Source organism: Dendropsophus ebraccatus, chromosome 1 (genome assembly GCF_027789765.1).
Source record: "Dendropsophus ebraccatus isolate aDenEbr1 chromosome 1, aDenEbr1.pat, whole genome shotgun sequence".
Taxonomy (NCBI): Eukaryota; Metazoa; Chordata; class Amphibia; order Anura; family Hylidae; genus Dendropsophus; species Dendropsophus ebraccatus.
Genome location: NC_091454.1, coordinates 127,932,958 through 127,954,705, shown reverse-complemented (window position 1 = coordinate 127,954,705; position 21,748 = coordinate 127,932,958). Strand labels below are relative to the sequence as shown.

Genomic DNA, 21,748 nt, shown 5'->3' with positions numbered 1-21,748 from the left:
GTCTGAGGACAGACTTCCATGGCGTAACTATACGCCCTGGGTCGTCTAAGGGTTAAGTCTTTCCTGACATGTTTTATGCCTGACACCCTCCATTTTTGTAGCCAGTCTTTGGATTTATTCTATCTTATCGGTATCCTTTTTGTAGGTGAGGTCTCCAGAACTGGACACAGTATTCCAGATGTGGTCCCACTAGAGCTCTATACAGCAGGATCATATTCTCCCTCTTCCTACTGGTTATACCTCTAGCTATACAGCCCAGCATACAATTTGCTTTCCCTACTGCAGCATGGTGATTCCACCACCTGCACTTCAGGGGGGTCTTGGTACTCTGTTTTGGTTTATAGGTTATTTGCCTTACGTGCAGTTTAAGTTGTTTATGTCAAGTCAAAGTAAATGTTAAGCTGTGGTTAAGGATGTGGACATGTAAAGAGCAGATGGAACGCCATAACTTGTCTCTTGCGTGTACAGATCATTCCCATCTTCTTACGCACAATAAATGCCATCATATATACTGTTATTCATAACATACTTATTATACTATGGAAAGAATGTAAGCAGACGGGTCAACTGAAAAGACAAATTACAACCTGTAAATCCACAGGCCGATAGTTATACGTAAGCTGAATATCTTCAATTTCTCAATGACAATTGCTGTAACGTAGCACAGATCGGGGAAAGAAATGGATCGCACCCTTAGTGCAAAAAAAAAAAAAAGTACTTTCAGATATAATGCAGGAACCCAGACATGAACCTACATGTGGGAGCTTCAAAGGGGGGGGGGGGGGGGGGGGGAAAGAAGATGCAGCCTTCCTCTTCTAGTAAAAGCGACTTTGTACCCACAATCTGACCCCCCCAAACCACTTGTACCTTTGGATAGCTGCTTTTAACCCAAGAACTGTCTTGTGGTCCAGTCGCAGGAGACACAGTTATTGTCCTAAAAAACTGCTTTTAATCTGGCAGCCCTGTGTCAAATGGCTGTGGCCTAGAGTATCTGTGCCCTAACCTTGAACCCCCCCCCCCTTCCTCCTCCCCACTCTCTTCATCATTAGGAATGCTAATGGAACATTTTTTCCTGTCTGAACATTGCACAGGTGCCTTAACGATCCAGCCCATGTGTCGGCCTGACACAGGTGGGGAATAGGAGGCAATCTGCCTGGAGCATTCCTAATGATGAAGAGGGTGGGGAGGAGGGACAGAGAGGTGAAGGGTGGTGCAAAGCTGGGGAACAGATATTCTAGGCAACAGCCATTTGACACAAGGCTGACAGTTTAAAAGTAGTATTTTAGGACAATAACTGCATCACCTGCTGAACAGACCGCAGGACAGATCTTGGATTAAAAGCAGCTCTCCGAAGGTACAAGTGGTTTGGGGGGATCAGATTGTGGGTACAGAGTCGCTTTAATCTAAACAATCCTTCACCATTAATTTAGGCCTAGTTTACATATATAAGATGCATCCGTTTCAGTTTTTTTGTAGGAACCCGACTACAACTGATATAGGAGGCCATCAATATAGGGGGCAGCAGCACACAAGAGCCCTCTGGTCTGGGCAGCAGGACATGGGTACATCTCCTAGAGCGGGGTAGGGAACCTTGGTTCTCCAGCTGTTGTAAAACTACAACTCCCATCATGCCTGGCTATCCCAGACATGATGGGAGTTGTAGTTTTGCAGCAGCTGGAAAGCAAAGGTTCCCTACCCCTTTCCCAAAGGGTGCTGCACCTGTACAAAGGAGTTGGGGCTGCCCATTCTGCCAGGGGCCACTATGCTGAAGAGCCAAAGTCAGAAGGGTTAATAGGGGCGCAGGGGCAAGGACATCTCTTCTAGGAGCGCAGGACACAAAAGCCGGAGGATGCATAATGAATGAGCCTGTACACAACATGCCTCCAGTGCTCAATAGACTTTTGTGGATGCAGTGCCGGATAGCCTAGCTGGCCGCACGTCAGAACGCTGCAAGTAGTGTTCTGATGTGTGTTCAGTCCGGCGGCACTAATGTGAGAACGCATCATCCGAACTGTCCCATTAAAAACAATGGGATTAATTCAAAGATGTGTTTCCCTCCAGTGCTTTTCTACTGCACCAAAGGGAAACACAGCTGGATAATAATAATAATAATAATGCTTTTATTTGTATAGCGCACAAAGATTCCACAGCACTTTACATAGTTTGCCGATTATTGCTCCCTGTCCCCATTAGGGCTAACAATCTAAATCCACCTATCTGTATGTTTTGGGTGTGGGAGGAGACCGGAGTACCCGGAGGAAACCCACGCAAACACGGAGAGAACATACAAACTCTTTTGCAGATGTTGCCCTTGGTGGGATTTGAACCCCAGCGCTGCAAGGTTACAGTGCTAACCACTGAGCCACTGTGCGGCCTGCCCAGATATATGTTAACTAGGTCTTAAAATAATGCATAAACTTCACATTCACAGACATTTTCTAGAACACATCCATTCTTGTGCTCGGAGACAGCAGTATAGGCCGATAATACTTTGTACCATAAGAAGAATGTGAATAATATGGGACATAAGCCAGTAAACATCAATAGGCATGAAACAACTAAGCGGTATAAATGATAGAATACAGTGGACCAGTGTTACCATGATAACTTCTCATAGGACTGAAAATACAGCCCCAATATAGAGTGCAGCACTGTACAGAGTAAAAATTTCAAAACATATACATCCCTTACACTCCTTGAGAACCAGATTTATGATTTATGGCAACTCACAGGTATAAATCACGATACAAATCTACATATGCTCCCAAGCAGGTATAGATTTGACCCACAATGCTTGCGCCAGGCGCAGGGCCGGCATAACCTCCTAGTAAATCAAACCAGGGAAAAAAGGGGGCGAGGCTTTATTTAAGATTGGCGTACAAGTATGCCAGTCTCGATAAATGTCACCCATGGTGAACATGTGTATAGGGAGTATGGAGTGTTTATGTGGACACAAGAGGTTCCATTAGTCAGTATGCGGTGTGTTCTCACCCTATATGATGTTGCTCATTACCATGAAGATTTATGTTATTACCTATTCAGCATCAATATACAGTATTCTACTTGTCCCAGGGGGGCTCTACATATGCCAATAAGGATACAAAATCCAGGGTATGAGGCTTCTATCCAACAACTAATCCCTTCAGATCAACATTAACCCCTTAAGTACAGAGCCTGAAATGGCCTTAATGACAGACAAATTTTATGAATATGACCAGTGTCACTTTATTCATTAATAACTTCGGGATGCTTTTACCTATCCGGCTGATTCTGAGATTGTTTTCTCGTGACATATTGTACTTTACATTTCTGGTAAATTGGAGTCAATACTCATAACAAATCTTTATGAAAAAAACCCAAATAATGTGAAAAAATGTGGAAAAAATGCATTTTTCCAACTTTGAAACTTTTTTGCGTATACAGAAAGTGGTTATACCACATAAATTATATATTAAATAGCATTAGCAACATGTCTACTTTATGTTGGCGGCATTTATTAAACTATCTTTCATTTTTTTTAGACAATAGGGAGCTTAAAACATTAGCAGCAAATTTCCAAATTTTCAGTAAAATTTCAAAATCAGATATTTTTAGGGACCTGTTCAGGTTTAAAGTGTATTTGAGGGGCCTGTATGTTAGAAAGCCCCACAAAGCACCCCATTTCTGAAACTGCACCCCCCAAACTCTGCAAAAGCACATCCAGAAAGTGTTTTAACCCTTTAGGGGAGTCACAGAAATAAAAGCTAAGTGTGTAAGGAATTTGAAAATTTTAATTTTCTGTGCAGAGATTTTATTGTAATCCAATATTTTTCATAATTATAAACCTATTACCAGAGAAATGCACCCCAATAATTATTGTCCCGTTTCTGCAGTTTATAGAAATACCCCATATGTGACCCTATTGCGCTATTTGACGCAACCACAAGCCTCAGATATAAGGGAGCGCCTAGTGAATTTCAACGCCTCCGTTATATTTGGTCATTTCTGACTGTACCACTTCAGGTTGGCAGAGGCTCTGGGGTGCCAAAACCTAAAAAACACCCCTAAAGGGACACCATTTAGAAAACTACACCCCTCAAGGAATGTAACAAGGGGTGCGGTGAGCATCTGGACCCCACAGGTGCTTCACAGATTTTCAGAACAATATGGCTTGAAAAAAGAAAAAAAAAATTTTTACACTAAAATGTTGTTCTAGCCTTCAATTTTTCATTTTCTTAAAGGGATAAGAGGGAAAAAAAAGACAAAAAATGTGTAGCGCAGTTTCTCCCAAGTACGGAAATACCCCACATGTGGCGATAAAGTGCCAAGGGGGCGAAGGACGAGCCTCCAAAGGGAAGGAGCGTACAGGTGGTAACCTTTATCCAGCAGTGGGAAGATCAGTTCCCGGACGATCTTCCCACTTGTTCCGAGGATGGGGGGGGCATCTGGGGCTGGATTCGGGTGTCCCTTCCTACATACACTCTAAGGGTACGTGCACACTGCGGAATCGCGACAGATAACCCTTCGTGCATTCCACAGCTGGCACCCACCGGCTGACTGATGCAGGCGCACGTCTCCATCCGTGTCATAGACTCCATTCTATGCACGGGCGGATTCCGCTCTCTGTCCAACGTATTCATTCTTTGGACGGACGATGGATTCCGCCCGTGCATAACATGGAGTCTATGACACGGGTAGAGACATGCGCCCGCATCAGTCCGCCGGCGGGTGCCAGCTGCGGAATGCACAAAGGGTTATCCTTCGCCATTCCGCAGTGTGCACGTACCCTAAATCTGTAAGTGTACCCTGAGGTACTCTCACAGAGTTTGTAGAATTTCACACCATACCGTCATCTCTTATTGGGACGGTACTGGCGGAAAAGACGTGTCTGGGGGGCAGCGTACGCTACGCTACCCCCAGATACGTCACTGGATGATGAGGATGAATGGAGGAAAGAAGGATCCCCCCATTCATCCTCACTGGCTGTTTCGGTGTCGGAGGCAATAATAACGTATGCGTCTGACACCGAAAACACCCTGGGGGCCATCTTTATACGGGGATTGGTATATGGGGTATGTAGTGGTGTAGTGTCAAACTTTATTCAATGTAGTGTGGTGTAATGTAGTGTTTTTTACATTAAGTATAAAAAAAAAACCTACGCCAACAAAGGAGTTGCTGATAAATGCCGCACTTATGTGCGGCACTTATCAGCAGACCGTGGCAGTAGAATATAGAAAAAAAACACCCTACGCCAAAAAGGAGAAGTTGCTGATTAGCAGCGCACTTTCGTGCGATGCTGATCAACACTCAGCGGCGATAGGGTGCGGAAAATAGAAAAAAAAAATTTGAAAAAAAAAAAAAAAAAACTTTTTCTACATTCTGAACATCCCTGTAGCTGCTGATAAGTGTATTACACATATCAGCCGCTAGAGGGCAGCAGAGCGCAAAATACGGAAAAAGCCGACGCTGGAGCCGAAAATAGCGGAGAGAAGCCGAACGTGACGTCACGGAGGAAGCCGAAGACCCGAACGAAGACGAGGACGGCGCGAACCCGGAAGACGCCGATCAGGAGCCCGGGACAGGTGAGTAATGTACAAATACCTGCTCTGGACCCCTCGGCTACCTAGCTGAGGGGTCCAGGGCAGGTATTTACTATTTTGTGGGACTCTGATCGCCGTGCCACCGGCCCGATCGCCGTGAACGGCCGGCCGTTCACGGCGATCGGGCCGGTGGCACGGCGAACACCATTACTTTTTACAGTAATGGCGGTCGGTGCCGTCCTCGGACAGCACCGACCGCCATTTTTTTTCCGGGTCATCGGGTCGCCAATGACCCAGAAAGGTTCCGATCGCCGCTATTGGCTGATCTGAATTGATCAGCCTATAGCGGCGATCGTAAGCACGGGGGGTGTTAACCACCCCCCGTGCCGTGAAGCTAAGATGGCCTGCTATGATTTATAGCAGGCCATCTTCCCCGACCGCTGTGTGCAAACACGCAGCGATCGGGGAAACATCGGGCGTAAATTTACGCCCTGATGCGCCAAGTACCAGGGCGCAAGGGCGTAAGTTTACGCCCGATGTCGTTAAGGGGTTAATCTTACATAGTAATGCTTGTAAACAGAAGACTATTAAAAATAGGAGGCTAAAGAAACTATGAAGGAAGTACATTTTTCATTCTGGTGCTCCACGTTAACCATTTCAAGTATTACCTTTATAACCTTACTTCTTTATGTCCATTAAAGGCTCTATTATATGGGCCATCCAAGCTGCAGGACTCTAAATATTTACACAAAATTACATGGTAAAATAAATTTATACATCCCAAAGACTTCCTAAAACGCTGCTTTAATCTTCGCCATGCTAGTTTATGTGACTTTTCTTTATTCAGGCCATTGAATAAAACTCTGGCAGTTGGACCCTGTAGACACATAACTCACTTAATTTCCATTGAAATGGCTAATAAATAATATATAAGACTAGTTTTAATTTGTAGCTCCAACATTTTTATGTGCCCTTCAGGCAACAGTGGGGATGACAAATTGCTTCGACATAAAAGTCTAAAAATGGCCACTCAAAAAAACATCATTCAGGAGAACAGTAAACACTTTGTGTTTTTTTTATAATCAAGAAAGTGTTTTAGCATTTTAAATAGGTTTAATAGGCTTAAAGCAAAGGAAACACTTCTATAAATGTACTTACAGCATATAAATAACACAGAAATAACAGATGGGAGGAATATCAGCTGGGACCAGCAATCAAGAACAAGGTAATAGAAACTGGGGAAAATCACCTCGTACTTGAGACCCATGGGGGTCTCCGCTAGTAAACCCAACAGAATCTGACTTATGGCCAGTCACAAGAGGTGGAGGCAACTAAACTATAATGCCAACAATGACTGCAGTCCACATGGTACTATTGTTTCTATGGGGGTGTCCCTTGTACCATACAAACATCTATGAAGAACCCTGTGTGGTTCAGTATACACACATGATAATATAACTTGTACACACATGATAATATATAGCTTGTGTGCACAAGTCCTTAGTATATTTAGTATAAAACATGCAAATACATGCTAGTATGCATTTAGCTCTATACTATGACCCAGCTCTGTGGATTTCTATAAGTGACTGTGCCAGTCTCTTGCCAAACAGGCAGCACAGAATAAACTGTTAAAGGGTACCCTACCATTAAAAACGTGCAGAAGGATATCCTTTCAGAACTCCTGCTGCTCTGCCGTACGCTTCTAAATCGACCGCTGTATGGACCATACACAACATTGTGATACACTTATAATGCAGCCTATGGAGCTTCCAGCAGGTCCATACAATGCTCACTTTAGAAGCTGATAGCAGAGGGGGTTATGAAAAGGTATCCTGCTGTGTATTTTGAATGGTAGGTGCCTTTTATAGAAAGTAGGAAAAAAAAAAGTTTTTAGAAGGTTACCTATGAAAATATCAAGGTCTCCATGTAATCTTTTACTCCAGGAAATGACTACCATAATAATGAAATCTGAATTCACATATAACTACAAATGGTCATAACTATATAACCATTTTTGGAGCATTAAACCTCAGCAAGCTCCAGTAATAAACGCGCTGTCATCATTTCATTGACAATTTGCATTGTCTCATATATAAGCCAACTTTAATAAACAGGATTATTTTTTAGCAGCTATACTTGCATGATGTAAACGCAGCTCAGCACTACTATACATGAGTCAGTCATTGGTAAAATTCTTGACTGTCCAACAACCACCTCTTCAAACTCCTACAAACTCCTCAGCCAATCGCGGCTGAGCACAGTTGTAACGCGGCAGAGGGGGGACGGGCGGCAGCGACTCGGCCGTCCGTCCGAAGATGACGTTTGGCACAAGATGGCTGGCGGCCCTCGACACTGATCAGGTAATGTATAATGCACCACACTTCCGGGTACACGGGTGGGGGTGGGGGGACACGGGGAACGGGGCGATTCACAGACATAACATACATTACAAAGTTGTATAACTTTGTAATGTGTGTTATTCTGTGAATAATTTCTGAGCGCCACACTACCCCTTTAAAAGAGAAGGGAGGGAGAAAGAGCGAAATACAGGTACACTAACTCTCAGGTAGGGGAAAAAGACGGTAAATCTAAAGCAATACTTTTGGACCCTTTGTAACATCTTGTCAGTTAATATGTAACCCACCAATAGTCATTTCAATACTAATAGACCACTGCATAATGACCCAAGCAAATAAAGTCCAGTCTTAGGAGTCATATCGTTTCCAAACTCTTCTGTTTCTTCTAAATATTAACCAAAATAGAAAAGGAGCTAGGGAGGGGGTGAGAGAAAAAGGGCAAAAAATTAGTAAATGAAAGTGTTTGTCTCCATTCTCCATTGAATGAATCTCTCTAGCTCCCCAGACTAACATAATTTCATTTTAAAAGAGACACACATTAAAGTTTAATAACTGAAAATCGGAATGCAAGCTCAAACTCAATCATCCCAATGCTGTGGCAATAAAGACTATTTAAATGCACACAATCTTTCCCAGGCCCTACAAGAAACAGACACTTACTGCAGAAAGCCAAATCTATCGGTGACCTTGTAAACAAGATAATCCGCATCCTCCCAAGGTTCAATCTTTGCACCTTCTCGGCCCTGTTGATGAAGCAAAGCAAAGTTACTGAAATGTTCATGCAAACGTCTGTAAAGTTATCATGAGAAATAAATATGTACACCTAATATATACCTGAGTTACAGTACAGATACATACTTGCGTACTTGGCTTTGAGTATTAGGCCTAATACCCGGCTCAACATTTAAAGCAAGCTTACTGTACATATATAGAAAACAAGTTTGACTCCCCTCTCCATGCTCCCCAGTGTCCTTCTGGCTTTTCCCTGCTCACCGCAGCCACCACTGAAGCTTTGTAACCAGTCTGTGCAGGGACAGGCCGCTCAGCCAATCACTGGTTGAATTGCTGGCTGCTGTTCTGTCCCGCTTTAGAGAAGTCTTCAAAAGCCTCAGGGGTGGTGAGCATGGAACAGACAGGAGGACACGGGTGCGGAGAGACAAGTAATAACGTTAATAACATTTTTCTGTATGCGCTTATCTGCTGCTGACCACAACCCTCTTTAACATGGATCGATGTGCAGTCAGCGGCTGATGATTATTAAACTAGCTGAAAGACAGCGATCAGCCAATGATTGGCTCCTCAGTTTTTTTTTGTTTTTTTTTTAAACACTAATTATTTAGCAAAAAATAATACAGCCATATAGGTTGACCCATAGTTTACCAAGAATGTCAAATACAATTGCGCCTTTGACTGTCACTGCAGAGGTGCATCAGATTTTTCCACATGCTGCTCTCTCCCCTCTCTAACAGCTGCCAGATGTAAATTTCTCCCGGTTTCTCGGTATGGCCCTGGCTTCTGCAAAGTCACGACCCCACTGATGGATTTCCCGCTGAGCCAGTCAGTGACTGCAGTGGTGTCCCACCCCTGTCACCGATTGGTTGAGGGGCAATCCATCAGCCTGGCACATGAAGCTGCAGCCATCGGCTGACAGCTGTCAAGAGATCAGCAAGGGAGCGCTGCAGGGGCATGGAGATGGGAAAGCTTCAATTCTTTATTATGTTCTCACACCCACCTGCCTGTGATTTTTTGAGTACCATCCAAAACAGAGAGACTTCTCCTTTAATCCAAAAGAAATGTTGTAGAAGGACCTGAAGTGAATGGTTCATGGGAGCCAACATACATAACATAGTTGAACCTGATTTGTACAGAGGAATCGGCTATATTTCCTCTAAGTTGAAGCGCAGGATTAACCAAAAATTACTGGAAACATTGGGATGCTAGTATTGCTGTACAAGGGGGTCATACCAGACACTAAAAAAGCTACTAACTTATAAAATATTGGATCATTTTCCTCAATAAAGTGATCAGGACTTCTATTTTTTACTCCTTTGTTTGATTCGGTTTTCTATATCAGTTTTTAGAAAATGTGGTTTTAGGTTAAATTAATGCAGTAATACAGGAAAAAAACAACAAAAAAAAACGGTTCGAAGTTTCAAGCACCACAGAACACATGCAGCCAGTTGCTTCGTGGATCTGATCAAATGTCTAACCAATTCCAATCATCATCTATATACGGTTTCTTTGCCAATTTGTGCAGTTGATATCAGTATGCTTAGCTATTCACTAAATAGGTGAATATCACAGCAAAAAAAGGGTTAGAAAGTGTAACAGCGTATTGAACATTACTGATGTGCGCTGCTACAACATGATCTCCCTCCTCACAGAATACAGGGAAAGATTTTCCTTGTTCATGCTGAGCTCTCACTACTAGCTGCAGTGTCTCTTTCCTAGTCAGCGCTGATAAGAGGTGAGAACACCACACAAAAGAGTAGACAAAAACACCTTATTATTATGGGCTTATTATGCATGTCTGCAGTGGAAATTATACAGCGGGATAGATTCAGGAGGAAACTTATTCTCTGCACATATGCAAAATCTAACAGGTTCCTCAAAGCTGCAAGCATAATGTACTGTATCAAATTACATTAAAGGCATTTTACTTAGGCTTATTATTGGCAACAAGCATTCCTAGAAACGCTCATTCAGCCGATCAGCCTCTGATCAACTGATAGGTGGGAAAACGCCCGCTCATCGGCCACACATCTCCCTGTGTAAGCAATAGCAAGATATTTAAATGGACACACAAACGATACAAGGATGGTCTGTGAATTCTGACAGCACTATTAATCATGCCTTTTTACTCCAATGCTACACAGGTATGAGAATGCTCATATGCAGTGGTGCACGTAGGCTCACCTTGTCATATTTGGCAACTATGTCGGCTCGTTCTTGCGCAGATTTAATAGCCACATCCTGTTCTGAATCTGGATCTGTACAAAAAGGAGAAAAAAAAAAGGACATAGTTTAATAACTTTACATATTTAATGGCTTCCAAAAAAAGGTTTATTAACCCTCCCCCTCCTGAATAGGGGTTTTCTAGGACATCAGTCATAGGCTTCATAATATCACTTGAATGGCACTAAGCTGCAGTCAGCTGATAGGAGTGGGTGCTGGAAAAAGGATCCAATGATGATAATATCATATGATACAAATCAATAAGATTGATTTGATTTTATTGTTGTATACTGCAATAAATAGTGAAAAGTAATGTGTCCTAGAACGATCTGCCCTTCCTTCCTCACAGCTTCACCAATCAATGACTCCAGGCCGCTGTTCTTCAATGTAGTATCAGTAGATTAACTCTTCAGTGTAGAGGCCTGGTTGTCACTGCTACCTTTGCATTGCCTTTCACACATTTATCAGCACCTACAGATAGCTCATGACATCCACTGTACACAGGTTTTTCTTTGCTGCCCAGGTGAGAAGTTTGGCACATACTGGGACAAACTACAGACCATGACAAACTGTAGGTAAGATACTTGTTTGAATGCACATGCTCTCATATCGGCAGGCCATATTTCGGAAATTAAAATTGTTCTATTGAGATCACAAAGTAGATGAGATTTAGAGAGAAACAGCCAGCAGTTCTAAGTACAGAACAGGTAACATTTCAGCAGCTCAGAGTAGTGGTAACTTAATACCCCCATCTCCTGAAGGAGCCACAGAAACAAGAAGAACCTCTGTGCCCTGTGAAATCCCTTCTATCGAGCGGGATATTAATGCCCTCCTTCACCAGGGACATTTCATTAACTCGACTGTCCACTTTTTTTGGCATTTACATTGGATTTCTCAGAAAGGTTGCCTTTGCACATTTATATTCCCGTCGTGCCCCAGTAAGATTAATGTTGTAGGTGCTGTAAACAAAACGCCTGAACACGAAGACTAAAGAAAGCCGGGCAGATTGCTAATAATTAACTAGGCACATCAGACCATTTATACTAAAGCGCCCAGAGCGGACACAACAAGCTGAATCTCTACATATATTTATATCCATTTCAGCTATTGCAAGTAGAAGATGAATCAGTAAAAGCCAGCTATTCTCACCGTGCTGCCAGAGCTGAAACTTATCTCAAAAGTGCCACTTCTGATTTCCCTTGCTTCTTGTCAGTAACACAGTGTGGGGACACGAGGCGGATAAAACCAGAACACCACTGACCTCCATTCATGCTCCTAATTTATTGGAGAAATTCATTACCTTTCTGTTCTCTGTGGAAATGTGCCTTGGTAAGGAAACGTTGGGCTGGTAACATCAGATTTCCCTATGCTTGGCCCTAAACAGCTGTCTGAACTCATTTAGGGTTTGATATTGAGCACCGGGATCCAGCAAATCTAATAATAAACTGTAAAAGAAATATGTGTCCCACTGTCCCTGGGTCCTTAAGTGTAAAATGGACACTCAAGTGTCTTATTCTGTAGGCAATAGGTTCTGTGTCTGATGAAGGTAAAAAAAAACAAAAAAAAAAAAACACGACACTAGACAACTCGACTGGCATACATCCAAAATACTGGCTGAAAACACATTGCAGGTGCTACTACAGTGTGCAGTCAATAACAGGCTATGTGAGTGGTTCTATGTTATTGTTCACCATTGTGTGGAAATGTAAAACAGCGTCAGTAATTCCTTGGGATGAATGGCCTGCATAGGGACATGTAAATGCCAATGGTAATAACGTTTTTCAGCATTAGAAAGATTATGTAGATCCGGAGACAAAAGCAAGCACGCCAGAGACTGAACTTTCCTGGTTAGTCTCCATTTTGAGGGAAATGACAAGTATTGACAATAAACAGTTTCAAACACACCTTACCCACACTTGAAAAGAACACAAAATAAATTGGAGAGTACCACTGAGATAAGGCTGCGTTCACACATTCTTGCAACCATTTTATCTGGGGGCCATATGAAGACTACTACTACTATTGCTAAGACTACTACTAATGTGTCTAGGCTACAACTACTGTTACCACTACTAATGTTTCTAGGCCATATGAAGATTACTGCTACTGCTATTAACACTCCCACATCCTTCTGAGTAGTTGCTGTGCAGTCTTTCATTTCTGTATTCAGTTTCTAAAGGCAGGATGTCATTTTATTAAAGTGTCACTATTATTAAAAAAAAAAAAACTTAACCCGTATCAGTTGTAAGAATGAATTGGGAGAAGTCTGCACTCCGCACAGTCTTCTCTCGGCCCTGTGTGACACGACGAGCCGGGCTCATGATGGAAGTCTATAAGGTCGCCTCTTTTCACTGACACCGAGAAGAAAGCAGAGCATGACGCAGCGCTGTCCTCTCCCAGCTTGTTCTCACAATCGGTCAGGGTCTGAATGCTTAGACTTGGATCAATGAAAACTTTTGACACGACCATCACATGTCAAAAGTTTATGACGACAGGGAGACTAAGAAATGCTGGGAAGTGTGGCCTATGAGAGACATCAGTAAGGGAGAGAACAACTTGCATTTTCCCTACCTGGAAAATCAATAACGCTGGCAAAATGGGACCAGAAAAAGAAATTACATTGTTAAGCTGCCTCCACTACAGATTTACATAAATCTCTGTCAACAGCAGGCAGATATCTGTTGGCGCTGTAAATAATATTATTATTATTATTATTATTGAAAAAAAGTCTTTAATTTTTGGGGGCATTTTAAGGGCAGCTGTGGCAATACTTGTAAAGTGGACTAATGTGTACCCCATCACTAGAAGCAAGGACACCCAGAAAGGCAGAGATCAAATCATAAAACTGTCAGAAAATATTGTTTAACCCCTTAAGGACAGAGCCAATTTCTGCGTTTTCGCGTTTCGATTTTTGCGGTTTCGTTTTTTCCTCCTTGTGCTTAAAAGGCATTAACGCTCGCATTTTTCCACCTAGAAACCCGCATGAGCCCTTATTTTTTTGCGTCACTAATTGTACTTTGCAATGACAGGCTGAATTTTTGCATAAAGTACACTGCGAAAGCAGAAAAAAAATTCAAAGTGTAGTGAAATTGAAAAAAAAAACGCATTTTGTTTATTTGGGGGAAATGTGTTTTTACGCCATTCGCCCTGGGGTAAAACTGACTTGTTATGCATGTTCCTCAAGTCGTTACGATTAAAACGATATGTGACATGTATAACTTATATTGTATCTGATGGCCTGTAAAAAATTCAAACCATTGTCAACAAATATACGTTCCTTAAAATCGCTCTATTCCCAGGCTTATAGCGCTTTTATCCTTTGGTCTATGGGGCTGTGTCAGGTGTCATTTTTTGCGCCATGATGTGTTCTTTCTATCGGTACCTTGATTGCGCATATAAGACTTTTTGATCGCTTTTTATTAAAATTTTTCTGGATTTTTTATATACAGTAGTTCCAATGGACACAACAATAAATCAACACTGGTCTCCGCTTTGCAGAGTTAATTTACCATAATGTAACCGGACCAATTCAAGTAATTAATTAGCTTTTTAACAGATAACAATTACACCACAACAAAGCTAAAGTTAAAATATCACAATTTTATTTGATATGATTAAAAATCACATAAAAAATCTTTAGTGCAAAAGGAATCCAGTAGAAAATGACAGCCAAGACACCTCGATCTTACAAAATGTTGGAATATGCCACTATATTATGTAAACATCAAAGAAAATCAATGTATGTAACCATGCGGTGTATCCACACAGCCTCGCAGGATTACTAAATACACTATCCAACTAATCCCACAATTATATAAAGTGAACATACAAGATGCTTACCCATCGTGTGTCTGGCGGCAATAATATTTGATGCGACCAAAAATCCGCAATTTTGCACTTTGGGATTTTTTTGCGCTGACGCCGTTTACCGTGCAAGATCAGGAATGTGATTAATAGTTCGGGCGATTACGCACGCGGCGATAGCAAACATGTTTATTTATTTGTTTACTTTTATTAATAACCTGGGAAAAGGGGGGTGATTCAGACTTTTATTAGGGGAGGGGGCTTTTTACTAATAACAATACTTTTTTTTTTACTTTTACACTTATACTAGAAGCCCCCCTAGGGGACTTCTAGTATAAGTGCTTTGATCTCCCATAGAGATCTCTGCAGCATAGATATGCTGCAGAGATCCATGAGATAGGCACTCGTTTACTTACGGCTGTCGTTAAGGGGTTAAGGGTGCATTCACACATACAGGATCTGCAGCAGATTTTACAGTCCGGATTTGATGCTGTGTTCATTCATTTAGTCAAATCTGCTACGGATCCGCTGCAGAAAATCCACTGCGATACGGTACGTGTGAAGCTACACTTAATCTATTATGTAGTTGTGCAACAATGTTAACAGAGCAACAGTTCTGAAACAGACCATGTAGGATGAGGAATAGGATATAACTGTGTGCGGCTGGCCAATAACATGACTTTTTCCATATCTCTGGAAATAGATGATAACGTGAACAACAGGAGGTCCCACATAACTGTGCAATGCCCATACTTGGATGTGTGAAAAGAAAAACGCATTTAGATGTAATTCTTCCGATTACACACATTTTTAGTAGACAATAGTCAAAAACAGGAAATCCCTGCCATTGTGTATTTAAGACTTGTCCATTGTATGGTGTGTAGTGTGAAAAAGAACGCAATGACATGAGCTGTCTAGCAGAATAAGGATCACACAAGCTTTCCGGTTAATGAAACAGTAAAAGAACAAAAAAGGACTGGTTTGTTGCTAGCACAGCAATAGACGGCAACACGTAGGGTTTATACCCTTTTAGGAGATTTTCAATCAGGCAACCAAATGCTATATGGTTGCACCATCAGGATTTTCTTGTGTAAATTCAGATTTGAAAAAGGGAAACACTTTTGGAAAATGGGCTAATAGCTAAAACCAGATTAAAACAGGAGGAAAAAAAAATGAATAAAAAAAGTACAACCTTTAAACAGACTCCTGCTGCTGTTACTCCAGAGCTCTCTATTGGGACTGTCTTTAAAGTGTCACTGTTGTTATAAATTTCTAAATTATAAACAGAAGATGTGATATAAAGCAAGTTTGCAATAAACATTAAAAATTTTTTTTTAGTTATCACGGAAAACACGGCACTTCCTGTTTTCTGACTTTTTTCTCAAAAAAAGAGGAAACAGTGAAAGAAAGCAGGCAGTCCTGTGTATCCGAGGCCATCTGAGTGCTCACACAGAGAAGGCAGTCATGTGACATTAAAAGGACAACTCCGGCGGGACCCCCCCCCCCAAAAAAAAAACAAAAAAACACAGACACACACACAGACACCATACTCACCATCCCTCCGGTGACGATCGCCACTCCATTCGCCCGCCATCCGCCTCACCGTCACCTGCTTCCGCCGTCCAGCGATGTCTCTTGCTTCCGGGTCCATGAGAGAGAAAAGGCTGCCAGTGCGCTTGCGCAATCAGGGCTGAGCAAGCTGGAAGCCATGTGATGCGCTCCAGCCAATGAAAAGGCTGCTGGTGCGCATGTGCACCAGCAGCCTTTTCTCTCCCATTCACTCTCAATGAAGACGCCGAAGAGGAAGAAGACCCGGACCGCCCCCCAGCTCTGACGTCACCCGACACCAGAGAAGAGGACCGTGACGACCGTAATAGGTAATGTATACATTCTTTAACTTCCGGGGTGGGGGGTCGGGGGTCGGAAAGTGGGGGAAGGGGGCCAGACCAGGTATTTAACCACATTACAAAGTTATATAACTTTGTAATGTGTGTTCAATAAGCCCAAAAAAAGTTGTCCTTTAAGCCGTGACTCTCTGTACTGGCCGGAATTCCTGTGTTTAGCCTTTTTTTTAACCAGCACAAGTCAGAAAATATGCCTTCAGAAGACTGCATCTGGATTTCTGGTAAGTTTAGCTTTGTTTTACAGCAGGATAACAACAAAAAAAATAATCAATGTATACTGCACACTTGCTTTATATTACATCTACTGTTGATTTAGATTTTGAACGTTATAACGACAGTAACACTTTAAGTGACATGGTTGCCAACTACTGTCTACCACACAAGCAAGAAGAGGCTGCTGAAACCAGTGTTTTGTTCCAGTGTGTCAACCACTAATAATGGCTATGACATCATTGTTGCAGGCCTAGTGGGGAACACTGAAGCATGTGGCTGTGAGTTTATGAGTGCGTACATTTTTATTATTTATTTTATGTTGTTTCCAGCTCTTAAACATTTTTATCACAATCCCAGGCAGTCCTTTAGTGAACCATATATAACAGCATAGCAAGAACAGGAATTCCCCAAATTATACTTCTTTATGAGGGGCCGACTACTGAGCAGCAGACTGGTAAGAATGTGTCATCAGGAAATGCCCTAAAGTTTAAAGCGTAACGGTCATGTTTTTTTTTATTGCAGAAATCAGTAGTATAAGCGATTTTAAGAAACTCTGTAATAGGTTTCATCAGCCAAAAAGCCTACTTCTGTACTCAATAAGCAATCTCCCAGCCTCCCCCCCCCCCCCCCCCCCGACTTCTTATCTGTGCATTATCAGGCAAACACGTCTTCATTACAGAGAAGCCAGTGAAGACGGGCTCTGCTCTCTCCATTGTAAGCCTATGAAGGGGGGAGGGGCCGAGGGAGATGAGGGAGCAGGAAGAGGTGACATGAAGGTCAGCTGTTTGTAGACTCTCTGGGCACCTAAAACGCTGGATTCAGGGGTCAGAAAGGTCAGTGCTTATCTATGAACTTACTGAGAGAAGATTGCTGGGTGTTGTGCTGTGCAGAAATCCTCCGTGCTCAGTCACTCCTAACAGCCCCTCCCCTCTCCATAGCCACATAATGGAGACAGAAATCCTGCTTCATTTGATGTGAGGGGGGAGGCTGGGAGATTGCTTTTTCAGTACAGAAGGAAACTCTTTTAGTACATAAAACCTATTACAGAGTTTCTTAAAATCGCTTGTTCTGTTGATATTTATTCTATGGAATTTTCCAGTGATTTTTTTCTTCAAGTTTTCTATTTTACCATCTATATTAAAAAAAAAAAAATTCCTGAAAATACTGTACTTTCCATTCTGACCAGAATTCCTAATAATAAGCTGACAGTTTGATCTGTACAAATCATGTTTCGGCAGTGTCCTCCTTATCACAGGCAGCGATACAGTGAAAGGAGTCAGTCTCCGATATGTAGATAGGAAGGGATCAGGACATTCACAGTGGCCGATGCTCAGATTTTAGAGGATACAACCTTGTTCAGCTGTAGGGCAAGAACTTTGGCTAAAATCTTGGCATCTATGGGCATAGGTAAGGAGCCCCTGGAAGAAGCATCCTGAAAGACCGAGAAAATGTGGGGTAAAAGATATTCTCCAAAATATGTTTATATAATTTGCCCAGGAGGCATTTTATTCTTGGACAAACAGGTTACCCGTGCTTCCAGTCTTGCAGTATTCAATGTGCTATCTAAGTATTACAGAGAGTATATCTGCATAGACGAAAGCCACAATACTGTCAGCACATTTAATAGCTGTAATAGTAGCAGAGATGGATTGCAATCTGGCTATTAATGATAATAGGTGACCAGCCTTCCCCCTCATTGTAGCACTGTAGCTGTTTGAAAGAGCCTTTTTAAGTTTTGTCACCTCTAGAACATGAGCACTGAAGGCATTCTGCACTTTAATCTGAGCTTGCTCCACTGGCCACAAACTTGTCCTTGGTAGAGGAGACCTTCTGTTGTAAGGACTCTCCCAATTGTTTCAATTTAGATTGATTAACAGCCTGTATAAGTGGCCCTCTCATACATGCCGGACATCCTAGAAAAGATCAATGGACACAGATGCCTTGTTAAAGTGACAATCATCCTAAAGAGACAAGAAAAAGATCGATAGACTGTAAACAAAAAGAATTAAAAGACGACAGATGTGGTCCAGTGTAAGGAGAGGTTGACACAGTAAAGCCCCTATTACACGGGGCGACTAGAGGAGCTCTGTCAGTGCTAGTTTGCTCCTCGTTCCCTGCTCGCTAAAGCCGCTATTACATGTGGTGGCAGCAAGCGGGTAAGTGCAGGGGAGACCGCCTGGGTGATTGCTAGATCGTCCGGGCAGCCCATAGAGGGTAGAGGCGGTCTGCTGCCTCTGCTCCTGTTCCACAGAGCGACAGAGTAAAGTTTAAGAATGGCATAAGAATTGTTGAATATAAGGGTGGCCATAAATCAAAACAGGGAAATATAAGGGTGGCCATAAATCAAACAGGGAAAGCTGTATAGAATGGCATGGAATCAAATCTAGTTTCAGATAATCATTTTAATTTTCAGCCATAGTTTTATCAATTAATGGAGACTTTTTATTCACTATATAGATTACAATAACCAAGGATGAGCTGACACTGGTCAAAGCCTACAATGTCTGTTGGGTGGCCACCAGACCTCACTTAATGCTTTATTATGAGTACTGAGCACAGGAGATTTCCTCTGTGGACCACTCCACCTTAAATCACTAATCATTGCCAATGCCATCCTCCCCATATCTACCTGCTGGTAGGTGTTTGCTGTCTTTCCCCAGAAACCCTATGGCCCAATAGGGTGGAAGAACCTTCACACTTACTAAATGCAGTGTAAAGAAGATAGGGAATTAAAAAAAAAAAAAAAAAAAAAAAAACAGACAGAAAAACCAAACATTCTTTAGGTATATTACTGAGTAACTTTCTTTGATCACGTTACAATGTATGTCTTGTTGAGCAACGCCAGACAGACAAGCCAAGTAGAAATGTCTTCTGAGTGGCATGGAAAAACTAAGAGTGTTATTTATGGGCATGTTAGTGGAAGAAAAACAGCTTCATTCTGTGAGCAAATCTCTCCCCAGAGCCCACTATATTATAGCACATAGACGGACTTTAGATCTTTGCTACAGTAGATGACAACTATATTTTATTGGCACTTTATGAAGAAACAACTCATGCTGATAAACCCTGGCCTAATCCCTTTAATGTCACCTTGCCCTGTATAAGCATGTGATGACTAAACTGCGCCCAAGCATTCACATCTATCAGGTCCAACCCTAAAGAAGAAAGACACAGGGATAAAAAGAAAAAATAATGTGTTTTCCCTTCAGTTTGTGCCTCAGATATTCATTACCAGCACAACGTTTTCATACTTTGTGCTCTCACTAGGTGCAGAACCGCAGGAATATGTACAGCTGGTAGAAAAAGCAGCGGATATAATCAAAGGAACAAATATTATATCTAGCTAGTCATGTGCTAAAACACACATTGCGTGGGTGGTTTGGGCTGTAAAGGTAAAAGACCTCATGAAGGTTAAAGGGGTTGTCCGGCGAAAAAAATTATTCACAGAATAACACACATTACAAAGTTATACAACTTTGTAATGTATGTTATGTCTGTGAATGGCCCCCTTCCCCGTGTCCCACCACCCCCACCCGTGTACCCGGAAGTGTGGTGCGCTATACATTACCTGTCACGTGCCGACCACGGTCTCCGATCTTCAGTAGTGACGTCTTCTTCGGGAGGCCAGCGGATCTTCCCGAGTGCTGGCCGCCCTCTGCAGCGTCATCCGAAGCTCAGCCGCGATTGGCTGAGCATAACTGTGCTCAGCCAATCGCGGCTGAGCAGCTGATGACGTGGCCGCGTCATCAGCCGCTCAGCCGCGATTGGCTGAGCATCACTGTGCTCAGCCAATCGCGGCTGAGCGGCTGATGACGCGGCCACGTCATCAGCTGCTCAGCCGCGATTGGCTGAGCACAGTTATGCTCAGCCAATCGCGGCTGAGCTTCGGATGACGCTGCAGAGGGCGGCCGGCACTCGGGAAGATCCGCCGAACTTACGAAGAAGACGTCACTGCTGACGATCGGAGACCGTGGACGACACGACATGCGGTGAGTATAATGCACCACACTTCCGGGTCTAGCGTGGGTGGGGGGAAACACGGGGAAGGGGGCCATTCACAGACATAACATACATTACAAAGTTGTATAACTTTTTAATGTGTGTTATTCTGTGAATAATTTTTTTCGCCGGACAACCCCTTTAACATTTTGCATTTGCCTGGGTGAATATAAAGCTCTCTCTTGGACTTTCTATGGAATGCTGCGCTCTTCTCTTTGGCTCTAATGTCTTATTGTAAAAGCAACACTGGGGATAGCATACATGTATCACACATACAATGGCAATGATTGCTGTACAGGGATTTCCCAGCAGGCTCTTCTCCTTGAGGATTATTTAAAGAAATCAGCTAATACAAAGTTAAAAAAAAAAAAAAAAAAACTAACCGCTCACAATCTAACTGTATGCAGCAGAAAGAAAAAAGTGGCAAAAGAGCAAGACAGTTCCAAGTTTGTGCATAAAAGATGCATAGAGACAAAACACAACAGTGATGGGCAGTCTGTGACACTGTGGTTGACCACAGCAATCCACAAGACTGCACCAAACTGTGTAACACAAATGTTTTTCCTCTGCTTGTGGAGCAATAAAGTTGGAAAATAATTCTACAAAAAGTGGGTATACATGCTTTAGCATGCATTTTATCCATAATACAGTGTGCAAAGCAGAATTGCATTTTGCACCATATTGCTATGGAGGTTATGGGGATAAAAGTATAGAAAGGAATAACCGATAAACACCTGCCAGAAAGAACATGCCATGATCTGATCGATATATACAACAGCTTGAAAAGGGGTTGTCTGGTATTATATCATTTTATATGATACTCAGGAGGTGTGCACCTTCCTCCCCACTCACCGTAGGGCTCCCGTCTCCGCTTTCAGGACTGTAGACGATGTGCCGCAGTCAGGACACCGATCAGGCCTGCAACAGTCTACAGAAACAATGCACTGGAGACACAGGAGCTCCGGGATAAGACAAAGCATGCAGCATTAAAGCC

The 21,748-nt window shown here is 42.5% G+C and overlaps 1 protein-coding gene across 1 annotated transcript in view; it reads right to left on the bottom strand.

Moving 5' to 3' along the window:
- USP6NL (USP6 N-terminal like) overlaps positions 1 to 21,748 on the bottom strand; it is a 128,736-nt gene that overhangs the window by 50,027 nt on the left and 56,961 nt on the right. Inside the window, exons 2-3 of the mRNA XM_069978740.1 lie at positions 10,796 to 10,869; positions 8,540 to 8,622 (exon numbers count right to left, since the gene is read on the bottom strand). Of these exons, the coding sequence (XP_069834841.1) occupies positions 8,540 to 8,622; positions 10,796 to 10,869 (157 nt within the window). The remainder of the gene's footprint in view (positions 1 to 8,539; positions 8,623 to 10,795; positions 10,870 to 21,748) is intronic.